This window comes from Macaca thibetana, chromosome 15 (genome assembly GCF_024542745.1).
Source record: "Macaca thibetana thibetana isolate TM-01 chromosome 15, ASM2454274v1, whole genome shotgun sequence".
Lineage (NCBI taxonomy): Eukaryota > Metazoa > Chordata > Mammalia > Primates > Cercopithecidae > Macaca > Macaca thibetana.
Window position 1 is genome coordinate 23,310,166 of NC_065592.1, and position 13,593 is coordinate 23,323,758.

At 41.1% G+C, this 13,593-nt stretch overlaps 1 protein-coding gene across 5 annotated transcripts in view; it reads left to right on the forward strand.

The window, feature by feature from the left end:
- ASTN2 (astrotactin 2) overlaps positions 1-13,593 on the forward strand; it is a 988,433-nt gene that overhangs the window by 916,070 nt on the left and 58,770 nt on the right. For all 5 annotated transcript variants that reach the window (XM_050759610.1, XM_050759611.1, XM_050759612.1 and 2 more), the window contains one exon: positions 9,936-10,077. In XM_050759610.1, coding sequence (XP_050615567.1) covers positions 9,936-10,077 — 142 coding nt within the window. The remainder of the gene's footprint in view (positions 1-9,935; positions 10,078-13,593) is intronic.

The following is a 13,593-nucleotide window of genomic DNA, read 5'->3' on the forward strand; positions in this document are numbered from 1 at the left end:
TCAGAGCTGTGACCACAGTTGTAGTCCTTTCCCTGGCACCTAGAGGGTGTTCAATAACTGCTTGTGAACTGTTTGAATAGTGAGGTTAACAAGTTTGTCCTAGACCTCAGAAAGGAAGACAAGTCAGTTGCTCTTTCTACAAACTCCTTAAAGGCAGAGACTGTATCTTTATAGCAGATGCCTCTGGGGCCATGCCATATCCTCTTGGCCCATGGCTATTTCAGCTGCAGCTGTGGTGAGCAGCTCTGTGCACACTCAGGCTCACTTTGTGCTGCCAGTGACCTCAGATGCACACTTGCACTTTCTGCCCCACAGCCTTATGAGAGATTGAAGGAGCTCCCTAGGCTTGTGTGCAAGTACAACTTTAAAAAAGTGTGGAGAAATTACACTCGTGGGTGAGGGACTTGATATGGTTTGGCTGTTTCCCCAACCGAATCTCATCTTGAATTGTAGTTCCCATAATCCCCATGTGTCATGGGAGGGACCCTGGTGGGAGGTAATTGAATCATGGAGGCAGGTTTTACCCATGCTGTTCTCATGATAGTGAATAATTCTCAAGAGATCTGGTGGTTTTATAAAGGGCAGTTCCCCTGCACAAGCTCTCTTGCTTGCCACCATGTAAGGTGTGTCTTTGCTCCTCCTTTGCTTTCCACCATGATGTTGAGGCCTCCCCAGCCATGTGGAACTGTGAGTTCATTAAACCTCTTTTTCTTATAAATTACCCAGTCTCAGATACGTCTTTAATTGCAGCATGAGAATAGACTAAAACAGGACTCAACCAATGGGAATCAGGAACTGGTAGATAAGTGCTCCATCTCCGTGACTTCCAGCCAGACAATTCTGGGGGGTATCTTGTTCCCTCCTTAAAAGGTTCCTGAAGAATTAGGTCCCATCTTGTACAGCAGCAAACTTGAAGATGTGCCTTTATATTGACTTTTTCTCTTCCCTGTCTTACTCTGCCCTTTACCCCTTGCCTGCTCCCTGGAATCACTTCCCAAATAAACCTTTTGCACCCAAGCCATTGTTCTTAAGCTCTGCTTTCCAGGGAATTAAAACAAAAGTGTTCTTTATGATTGTGCTCCCAGCAATCAGCTCAGTTTGCAGCACACAGCAGATACATTCACTCACTATATAAATATTTATGGAAAACCTGCTGTGTACAGGCACCATTCTAAGTGAACAAATTCTCTTACTCACAGGGCTTACAGCAGGGGATACAGGCAATATATCAATCCATCAATATATGAAAGAGAGTGATAAATTTTGTAAAGATAAATGAGTAAAGAGGGTAAAGGGTGATAGTGAATGCTCCTGTAGACCGAGTGGCCAGAGAAGGCCTTTCTGAGCAAGTGACATTTGAGCAAGGATTTGGGAAAGGAGAGAGAGTAAGCCATACAATGACAAGGGGAAGAGGGCTCCATGGAAACCACAGGTGCAAAAGCCCTGTGGTGGGAGTACGTTTGGCACGTTAGAGGAAGAGGAAGAACGTCAGCATGGCTGGAATGAGTGAGTGAGGAAAGGAGCTCAGGCAGTGAGGAGGAAGGGGCTGGAGGAAGCAGGACACTGGAGATATCCCATGAATTCTTGTTGATTAGTAGTCTTTATATCCCTCACCCTAGGCAGCGTTTTATGATAGGAAAAGCTCAGATTTTGTAGTATGACAGCTTTGTATTTGAATTCCAGCCTTCTTGTTTAGATAGAGTATGACTTTGGACAACTTGATTTAGATCTGTGAGCATTATTTTTTCATTTATAAAATGGCAATCATAAAACATACCTCATAGGATTTGTATCTGAGAGGACTCCTGATTGCAAGGAACAGAAAACAAATGGAAAGTAGCAAAAATGGAAAAATAGTAAGTCATGTATCTGAAATACCCAAGGGTAGATGTAGACCTCAGGCACAACTGGGTCCAAGGCTTCAAATAATGTCATCAGGACTTGGTTGGTGTCTGTTCCTGGAGTTAGTCTGATTGATTAAGCCTAGGTCACTTGTCTTTTTGGCCTTTGACATGAAATGTCTGGCTATTGATCACGTGCCAGTCTCTGAAGGATAGAAGGGTCCTTAGCTCTACCTAAATTGTTTACACTGAGATTGGGGGAGAGCTGGTTCCCCGAAGGAAAACAGGTGCTATTGGTAGAAAGAGGCGTGCCTTTATAGCCAGTCAAACCAGCAGATGTCCACTAGAGGGCAAGCATAAGGATGAGCCTGAAGGCTCAGCACGATGCCTGGCACACGGAAACTCTCAGTAGGTATTTGCTAGATCACTGTTGCCTTTTTTGGAGCCCTTATCTTTACGTCATTTCCTCCTTTCCTGTATTATTTGTGTCCTATTTACTCCTGAAAGGTTATGCAGGAGGCAGCCTGGCTATCCCAAGAGAGAGTTCTAATGCCAGGTGCTGATGTTGAGTAAATGGGAGCAGATCCAGGCTTCAACCACTGAAATTCAGTGTCACAGCATTCAGTAAATAGCTGCGTCATCAGCCCTGTGCTGGATACTAGTAACACAGGGGTGACTGAAACAAAATTCCTGCCCCAGGCATCTCGCAGTCTGGAGGGAAATGTGTAGTAGGAAAGGCACAGACTTTGGGTACTAAATGTCCTGACTTCAGCCTTTAGTCTGCCATTCCTGGGTAGATTTTTGTGAGAAAGTTATTTACAGATGAAACTGTTTCCTCATCTGCAAAAGCACAATTCACTGAATTCATTAGATTTTATCGAATTTTAAGCAAGATGGATTGTTTTGAATATTTAACCAAGACAATATAAGTAAAAATGTCTAGCATTGTTGATGCCGTGTAATAAAAGCCAAATAACATTTTCATTTCCTCTCCTTTTGCTTCCTTTCTTTCTTTGTTTCTTATTTCATTCCTTCTTTCCATCCAAAATGACTTCTTTTTGCAAAAAAAAACAGGAAGATTTTAGGGAGTTAGATATGATGTAATGCACCTAAAAGCGACTGAGTGTGATAACTAAAAATTTTGCCATCAGACAAATTATTCAGACCTGAGGGAGCAGGGATGAGGGGAGCAGTAACATTTGTAAGCTATTCATATATCAGACATATTATAAATATTATCTTACTCAATCCTTACCTGACTCTCTGAAATGGATAGAATCATCTTCTTTTCAGATGAAGAAGCAGTCTCTGAGAGTTTAATCATCCATCTCTACATAATATAGTTCATAAGTGGTAGGCCTGGCTTCAAAACTAGGTGACATCTGCTCCCCAAAACCCACTGTCTTTCCACTACCTCCTATTGCCATTACAGTAAAGGTGAGGATCACTACACACTGCTTCTTCAGATTTAAAATAACACCATGTTTCAGAAGAAACAAACCAACTGCAGCTGATAGGTGTGAGGCCCTCAAAGATGCATTTTGTCCCTGACACGTTCTCATAATGAATGTCTACAGTTGCCCAAGTAAAGGAAATGCAGAGAGAGCCGTGCTTCTCCCTGGGCACCATGACAAAGAGCATCTGCAGGTTAGAGAGGCCAGGCCCAGAATGGTGACTCCTAAATCCACTTGGTGTTTCCCGAAAAGAGTGTGGAGCCCTGAGCTGGGAACCTTTCTCCTCACCTGGGCTAAAAGGCTAGCTGTCCCCACCCCCACATCTCCCCACTCCCACTGCTCCTTCCATTCTGGAATTTCTTTGCTGCTTTTCTCCCAACCTGTTTTCAATTTGCTCTTGTGGCCAGCTTTGACTGTGACCTCAACTCATTCAGAAGCAAGAGGGTGAGGGGAGAAAGAGAGAGAGAGGGGAAACAAGGAGAAGGTTTGAGGGACTGCTGAAAGGAAAGGGAGAGGGAATTGAGGGATAGAAAGTGGGGCCTCTAGAAAAATTGATCCATGCTTTGTCGGGTTGATTCTGAAGCTGCAGCAGAATCATGATTAACATTTTCTGCAGAAGGTAATGAGAGCAAGGCTAGAGTCTGAGTGGATAAAGAAATGTGTGGGGGTCTGGCCCCAGCCCACTCGGGTTACAGCCCCAGAAGAGCTGTAATGGGGAACAGGCACATTCCTGTACAGCGACTCCTAACTCCCTATCTGTTTTCAAGTAAAGAAAAACAGGAAAAGAATGTTAGAGACTTGGACGAACTTGGGTGAGGCAGAGGCAGCAGCCTGGGTTCTAGGAGGGTTCTACCATAAAACCTAACAAGGTACCAGGGAGGTGGGAACAGAGACCTCCCAGGTAGAGTGTCCTAGTGAAAGGTGCATGGGGCTCAGATGCAAGACAATGGGCTTGATTCTGGATTCTGCCCCTGAGTAGCTGCAAATCCTTGAATTAAGGTGTAGCATTCCCAAGCCTCTGTATTTCTCTCAGAGAATATAGCACAGTTCTGGAATTCAAACACTTTAAGCACTGAAACTTTAAAACCAACTTTTATAAACAGTTTTGTAAAAAACTAAATAAAAACATGGACCATTAGTATATAAAAGAGATCAAACTAGAGTTGATCTAGTTGAAGGTCAGTGTGAGTATGTGGAAGACTGGCCCCAATCTCTCTCCTGTTAGTGTTCATCCTTGCCCCTGGAGTTCTCTATGTTATAATCTGCAAACCACTGTTAAAATATATGATATATTAGAAACATACTAAGCTCCTATCTCTTGGAGACTTTGTGTCTTTCTCAGAAATTCCAGGCTTAAGAAGATGGCAAGGAGGAACCATGTACCTAGCACAGTGTCTGGTGCGTAGTAATTGCCCAGGGACTGTATGTCACATTCATGTTGAATAAAGTGGTCAGAAATTGGGGAGGAAGGGCTCCTGTGTTAGCTTTGAGAGATTTTCAATTCTCAGTGATTTTATCTCATAGGTTGGCTGATACAAGTTATCTCCTAGATGCCAGGAGTCAAGACACAAAGTTTTTGTTCCAAATCTCCTTCTGTTGAGTGTATGGGCATGGACCTGTCACATTCCTTCTCTGAGCTTCAGTTTTGTCACCTGTAAAAGCAGAAGCTTGGATAAAAATATATCTGTAAGAGTCCTTATCTCTACTCTGTTATGTTGAAAACAAGAATAAGAAAAACAAGGCTGTTCATGGTGGCTCATGCCTGTAATCCCAGCACTTTGGGAGGCTGAGGCGGGCAGATCACCTGAGGTCAGTTCAAGACCAGAATGGCCAACATGGTGAAACCCTGTCTCTACTAAAAATATAAAAATTAGCCAGGCATGGTGGTGGGCGCCTATAATCCCAGCTACTTGGGAGGCTGAGGTGGGAAAATTGCTTGAACCCGGGAGGTGGAAGTTGCAGTGAGCCGAGATCATGCCATTGCACGCCAGCTTGGGTGACAGAGAAAGACTCTTTCTCAAAAAAGAAAAATAAAAAAAGAATAAGAAAAACAAAAGCAGTGATAGTTAATACACATTTTAAGCTCTTACTGTTTTCCAGGATACAGTATTTTATATGATGTTTGCAACTCTGTGAGTTAGATACCATGATTCTCCTCATTTTGCATATAAGAATATAGATGTACAGAGTTAAGGAGCTTGTCCAAGACAAGCAGTAAGTGAAGGAGTACTAGGATTTAATCCTAGGCAGAGTAAACGTAAAGCCCAGGCTCTTAACCACTGCTCTGTATATTATTGCTCATTCAGTTGTATGGTTGCCAGATGCAGAGTATGTTATATTGTGGAACCACAATACATGTGTTGAATTGCATTGATTTGCATTTGTGCATAGAGAAGCCCCCAGGCCTTTCTTAGTACCCCCTCCACTGGGTGAGGAAGAACACTGGGGGATTACTTCATTCACCTGTCTTCATCTAAGTTGCATTTAAACCTTCTGAAATCCAGTGCCAAAAAAAGCAATCTTACAATTTACTTTATAGGTTTGTTTTTGTATTTAACAACCCTTCCTGTTGTCAGATTACAAGCTGTAGAAGGTCAGGGACCATTTCTTTTATTGTCTCATTCCTCAAGCTAAGAGAGTGGCAGGAATTCAATTGCAAATTGAATAGCATTGAGAAACCTCCCTTTCTGATACTATCATTTTCAAACTTTCTCTAGGAGGCAGCATAGTATAAAAGAAAAGATATGTCTTTGGAACTGAAAAAATAGGGGTTCTAATCTCAGCTCTCTTCCTTTTTAACTGCAACATTAACCTCAGCTTTACCATTGGGATGATAAAATCTAACTTGTTAGATTGCTGTGAGGATTAAATGGAAAAAAGAAAAGTATGTACTAGATGTCAGTTGCCTTCCTTTTAACTTTTTCATTTGAAGATGATTATTCATACAGTTGTGACTAGAACTGAGCACTAAATATCCTTATAATGATCTTGGTATGATTAGTTATACTGCATATACTACAGGTGAGCCAGTTCCTTCACTTGAATTAAACCTGCAAACCTTAGAATTTTTCAGAACATAGAATCATGCCAATCTTATTGACCTGACATGTTTATGGGGCTTGTATCCATGGTCCAAATTATTCTGAAATTATTGGAAATATCTGGAAAGCTATTCCCATTTGAAAATGAATGTCAACCATCTTTTCATCTAAAGACAGGTAATTAACACAAGCCACAAACATACTGAATTCCTTCATTGATATGGTTTGGCTGTAGCCTCACCCAAATCTCATCTTGAATTGTAGTTCCCATAATCCCCATGTGTCCTGGGAGGGACCTCGTAGGAGTTGATTAGATTATGGGGGCACTTCCTCGTAGGAGTTGATTAGATTATGGGGGCACTTCCCCCATGCTGTTCTCATGATAGTAAGTGAGCTCTCATGAGATCTGATGATTTTATATGGGGCTTTTTCCCCCTTCCCTGGGCACTCATTCTCTCTCCTGCCACCCTGTGAAGAGGTGCCTTCCGCCATGATTGTAAGTTTCCTGAGGCCCCTCAGGCCATGCAGAACTGTGAGTCAATTAAACCTCTTTTCTTTATGAGTTACCCAGTCTCAAGTATTTCTTCATAGAACTATGAAGAATTGCTATGAACTATGAGAATGACGAATACACTCATGAAGATCTGACTCTCTCATTGGCTATCTGGAAACAAATTGAAAAGCAGACAGACATGGATCCAAGCTCAAAGAAAACAAACACATGTAGCCAGACTTGGAATCCTGAGAAACCAAATGAAATAAGACCCTCACTCCATCTAGCAAATAATCCCATGTCTTCTCGCTCCCCTGCCTTTTTTTTTTTTTTTTTTTTTTTTTTTTTTGACTTTTTATCACATACATTGCTCTGGAATTTGTGTTATTTTTTGAAATGGACATATTGTTAGTTTCTGGTTGTACTGTGAAAGAACCTGATATAAGAAGCCTACAGAAGAAGTGTGGGATGCCAAAATTTGTGCTGAATAAAAGATTCATTCATGTCTTCATTTTCCAGACAAATCTCTGGTTCTAGGCATCTTTGTCTCTTTCTAGACCCTTGGCTTTACTTTGTAGACTCCAAATGCATGAGAGTGTTGTCAACTCCTTGTAACAAAAAGAAAAATGGAGACATTGAGAAGTTTAAGGACGTGCAACCCATGGTGGAAATAGTACTCAGTCTCAGGTCTGTCTTGCAGTAGCAGCTGAAATTGCCTGTTGCCAACACTACCCTGATTTAGACACTTGATCCTAAATCTAGCATCCACATGTCAAGTCTATGAACCATATATTATCTTTGTGAAAAATGGAAACCGAAAAACATTACCCATCAGACCTGTTCTGTTGGACTATAGGAGCAAATACCTTCTAGAATTGTTGTTCGACTGAATCCCAGGTCCATCTGGCCAATTCAGTCAGATAAGTCTTGCAAGATTCACTTGTAAGAGGAAGAAAGAAACTCTTCTTTTTAAAACTGTTTTTCTTTAAGAATGAAACTTTTGGGCCAGGCACAGTGGCTCATGCCTATAATCTCTGCACTTTGGGAGGCCAAGGCTCAGGAGTTTGAGACCAGCCTGGGCAACAGGGTAAGACTCCATCTCTACAAAGAATACAAAAGTCAGCTGGTGTGGTGGTGCATGCCTATAGTCCCAGCTATTTGGGAAGCTGAGGTGGGAGGACCTCTTCAGCCTGTGGGGCAGAGGCTCCAATGAGCCGAGGTTGCACCACTACACTCCAGACTTGGCAACAGAATGAGACCCTGTCTCAAAAAAAAAAAAAAGAAAAAGAAAATAAATAAAAATAAAGAATGAAACTTTCGTTTGAAAGACCAACAGGAAGTGATCCGTATATTCTGCTCAATCAGTTCCTTGGTAGAGAAGCACCCCCAGGCTGCTGTGAGTCCTAGTCTTCTGAAACACGAGCCAACACTATTGTTGTTTTATGGTTTCATGACATTGTCTTGTTCTTAATCCCAGGTAGAGAGGATGTAATGGAGCTGACATCCTTTTCTGGTTTATTACTGGGGTTGTACATGAATAGAGCTCTGAGGAACTCTCTATCAGGCAAGAAGAAAAGAAGAAAACAACAGTTGAGAGGCCTCATATCATTTTATACTGTGTGGTACAAAAATACCTCATATGTCAGTTTTTTTCCTAGATCATCCAATTTTAGAATTGGAGGGGAACTTAGAGGCCATTTAGTCTGGCCCATTTACTTTATCTATTTTTAAGTAATTTTTATTGATATTTTTATGGGTTACAAAAGCAATATATGTTTATTGAAGATAATTTTTAAAATAGAGATAAACAAAAATAAGATAGAAAAAGTGCCCATATGTCACTCTCCAGAGTCATTCTTAAACTTTTGTTTTTTTCTTCCTTATGTTTTTAAATGTATGTGCATATAAAATTTCTACAAAAATGAGATTACTTTGTAATAGTGTAACCTGTTTTTTTAACTTCACATTATGTCATAAATACCCTTTGATATTCTTCCACAAATTATTTTTAATGACTATAAAATAGCCTATTGCATCACTGAACTCAATTGATATAGCCATTTCTATATAGTTGGACATTTAGCTGTTTCCACATTCTTGCTAGTATAAATAGTACTGCAGTGTTTGTCCTTATAACTTAATTTTTGTTCATATCTATATTTTTATTTTATTTTTTCAGGAATCCTAATAATGATTCTAGCACCTTCACCATGCAGAGGAGAAAACTAAAGCACAAAAAATGAAGATTTAGTTGTCCATGACTATACAGCAAATTCTCAGCAGAACTAAGACTAGATCCCAAGAGTCTAGATGTTCAGTTATTCTTTCTAGTTTTCTTTACTTCCTAGACTTCTTTATTAGTCCTGTTTCTAGTAAACTTCCACTACTACTTAAAACCCAATGGTTAGATTTAAAGTAAATTAAAGAAGTGATGGAGTTTGAGGATTACAAATATGTGGCACATAGTCTCCCATTGTTCCATCCTGTACATGGTGAAGGTTCCGTGACATCATGTACATCCGGTACACGATGAAGGTTCCATGACCTTCATCACTAATCAATCACAGAACTCTTTCCTCCTTAGCTGGTCTCTGTCCATCTCAGTATAACACTCCATGAATCCAGTACCCATGCACAATATTGGCAAATTGGCATGAAAATTATTTTACATCTTTAGTCCAGTTCCTTCATTATACAAAGAAGGAAAATGCAATTCTAAGAAAGAGGAGTCTTGCTCAAGGAGTTAAGAGGGAGTGAATGGCAGTGACAAGGCCATAGTAGTTACAGAAAAAAAAAGCATAATATCCTTGCTACCTTTTCATGCATTTTTATTACACAATAATTTACCTCATTTGAGCCTTGCTACAATCTTATAAAGGTAGGTATTAGTATTTCCACTTGATGGATGAAAAAATTGTGCATAAATATGAACAAAGAGTCATCAAGGCTAAATACAAATCTGTGTCATTGTCATATATTTTGCTTTTTCTATCCATTATTTTTCTTGATAATGGTATCCAGACATTTGATAGGTTTGAATGACAGCAAAAACATGTGCTCACTATGGCCTGAGCTGGGGAGTTCATCTTTCTTTTTCTCCCTCCAGGAGAATTCCTGAGTTTTGCTGATGACTTACTCTCTGGCCTGGGCACATCTTGTGTAGCAGCTGGTCGAAGCCATGGAGAGATCCCTGAAGTCAGTATCTACTCGGTCATCTTCAAGTGTCTGGAGCCTGACGGTCTCTACAAGTAAGATGTGTTGGGTGTGTGGGGACCATGAAGCAGACAGGATGATTTTAAGCCTAAGAGGAATGGCATGAGTTATTCTGTGCAAGCCAGCCAAATGTTTTGTTAGCTAGCCTATATGTGCAACTTGAGATTCTAAGGTTTAGAAGTGTCCATTTGAGAAGTATGCCACAATGGATCACAGAATCACACCAGGTGAGTGCTGAAGTGCCCAGAGAGACCAGAAATTTGAAACCATTCCTTCTGCTGATTAGGAATCTGCAGCTCAGAGAGAAAAGAGTGTTTACTCAAGAGCACCGATCAAGTTATCAAGGATGGTTGGGACAGGGATCTCTGCCTAGTGGTCTTTTACCTCTTGTATCCTTTCTTCTCTTTAAATATTAGATTAGTATATCTGATATATAGACACATACACACTGAAATATGCATACTGAGATATATATGCCGATATATATTTAATATATACTTTTTATTAATAGATCCAGCTAGCCTTTTAAAAATAGTGCAATTATCACTCCTTTGTAGAGTATATTGGAGTCACTGCATTCAAACTTCTGAAGATGCAGGAGATAGTCACTCTGAGCTTCATTTGTTAGCCTTGGAAGAGAAAAGGAGCTCATTTGTTACTTTTTATTTCCTACCTCAGTGAGTGTTGTTTTTAGATCTGGATGCAACCATCATAAGCTATAACATAGAGCTTCATAGACCAACTCTCCTTATGTACCCTAATTATGGAACCATAGGCCACCTCCCTTATCAACTTAGAAAGCTGAAGTTAATACAAAGTTGAGCTTTATTCACCAGTTATTCAACTCATTTATTTATTACTGTATTTAGCCATTCAGGGATTCATTCTTTCCTCCATTTAACTATCTATCTGCCCGAAGATTTATCTATTTTCCATTCATCCCTCCCTCTTGCCCTTCTTCCCTCTTTCCCTCCATTCATTCGTCTCTTATCCATCTATTCACCTGCTCTTATATTCCTTCATTACATTAATTTATTCATTCATCAGTTACTTCATTCACACATTCGTTCACTGATTCATAACTTATTTACTTATTCAGTAGACATTTGCTGAGTATTTCTTGTGTTTTGGTCTTGTGCTAAGCACTGTGGATATGAATGAGACTGAGACAGAAGTCCTATCCTCAGATAACATAACCTAATGATTGTGAGAAAGGCCACAGACTATGGATTCAAATCTGGCTTTGACATTTTTAGTTAAGTGACTTTAGATAAGTTGCTTTACCCCCTAAGTCTCTGATAAAGCCTTTGTAAAACAAATAATAAAACCCACCTTGTAGAAATGTGTGATAATTAAATGAGAAACACCCTGGCTTGGTATCTCCAAGCATGTGCGCAATAAGTGTTAGTCCCTCCACAATCTGTGAACCTTGCTCACCTCAAAACACAACCCATCTTCCCCTTCCTCTCCCTCCCTCTTCCTCACCCTTTTGAACACTTGATATATTCAGGCTCCTTGGTAACAACCAATGTGTTGGGTCACCAAACTCAAGAATGTCAAAAAAGCTGGCAATTGAGTCTTCTGCCCCTGACTCTGCAACCTACTATCTCTGAGATGTTGGGACCCAAGCTTTATCTTAAGTCACTTGGGGGGCAGTGAATGTTCTAGGAATGAAATCCTCAAAGTAAATATGCAATTCTACGTCTTCCAGTGGGACATCTGGGCAAATTTTACTAAAGTTTTAGGATGTACCTTGGGCCTTAAAGAATGACCACCATCGCCTGTAATCCCAGCACTTTGGGAGGCCGAGGCGGGTGGATCACGAGGCCAGGAGATCGAGACCATCCTGGCTAACACGGTGAAACCCCGTCTCTACTAAAAAATACAAAAAAACTAGCCGGGCGAGGTGGCGGGCGCCTGTAGTCCTAGCTACTCAGGAGGCTGAAGCAGGAGAATGGCGTGAACCCGGGGGGTCGGAGCTTGCAGTGAGCGGAGATCGCGCCACTGCACTCCAGCCTGGGCGACAGAGCAAGACTCCGTCTCAAAAAAAAAAAAAAAAAAAAAAAAAAAATGACCACCATCCTCATGATGAGTAGGGGGATTGGGATCTGACTTTGAGAGCACAACTCTAGACACTCTTAATCAATAAGCACTCACCAACACCTTGGGCTCTGGGATAATGACATGTGTGAAGTGAAACACAAGTATGTGACTACATTAAGAGAGATTAAGTCCTCTCTAACTCTGAAAACTATAATTCTGTGAAGAAAGTGAATGGCATTTTCAAAAGATTTTCTGATAGATGGCTTCTGGTTTCTCCCCTCCTTAGGGTTATAGACTAAAGACACACAGACCTGGATTCAAATCCTGACCCTGTCCTTTATCAGCTCTGTGACACTGAGTGAGCTGCCTAACCCTCTGAGTCTCCAATTCCTTCTCTTTGAAAATGTGGATAATATGGTGTTTGGCCCACTGGGACCCCAGGAGGATTTGATGGGATCATGGACAAAAGCTATCTAGTGATGAGGTTCCAGTAGAAGCCTAAGAAGTGTTAGCTATTATCAATGTTGCTGTTGTTGCCCTTGTAATAATTTCAACTTTCTCCCATCCATCTACCAAATGATAGAAGATACAGCATCTGGCAGAGAAGGATGGTGTCCTGTTGGGTGATTCCTATTCACTAATACAGAAGGAGTAACCCTGTCTCTGGGTGACACTGTAGGGGCTTGATGTCATCTGGGCTGGAATCCTGCAGCCCCATTATGTAGAGAGCAATGAAATGTTTTATGGAATCCCGAAAGCAATTAACACTGAGAGCTGACAAATCAGCTGACATTCTTTAAAAGTGATGAACACTTTCCTTTGCCCCTTCTTTTCCTCACTGCCTGACACCACCCCTCCTTTCCACCTCTTAAAGTATGGCACATTCCTTCTTCCTCTGTCCTGGAAATGTGCTTGTCAGGAGCTTGTCATCTCTAACTCTGAACACTTCTCTATTTTATTTATGTATTTTTGAAATGGATGATGTTAATGGCCCTGGGATCCAGGCCGCTCTGACCAGGAACCAGGGTGTTGTTTGGAATGGTCTCTTATCCCATTGGCGGCTCTCCTCCCATGGAGTCTGACCAGCTCGGTCTGGAGTTTTAAAATAGTTCCAGTGTCAGTTCTTAGGGATTCTCATTTTCTGCTTTCTCGTTTTTTACCCAAATTCTTCTTCCTCTTGAGCCAAAAAGACTGTGTGTGGCAGTAGAAATAGCACAGGCCTTGGGGACAGGCAGGGCTGGGTGTGAACCCTGATTCTGACGCATGCTCATAACCTGCCCCGAGGCAGGTTTTTCACTGCTCTATGAGACAATTTCTACCTCTGGAAAAAGAGGCTGATGATTGTCCCTATCTCAAAGGGTTGTAAGGAAGAGGGTTGACTGAAAACTCCGCAAACAAGGCTTACCTGAATTCTTGGCATGTAGGCAGCCTGCAGGAAGTGTTAGCCACTTTCTTCTTCTCCCCTGACTCTTCTCAATCCCTGGTTATCAGTGTCTTTTCTAAGCACA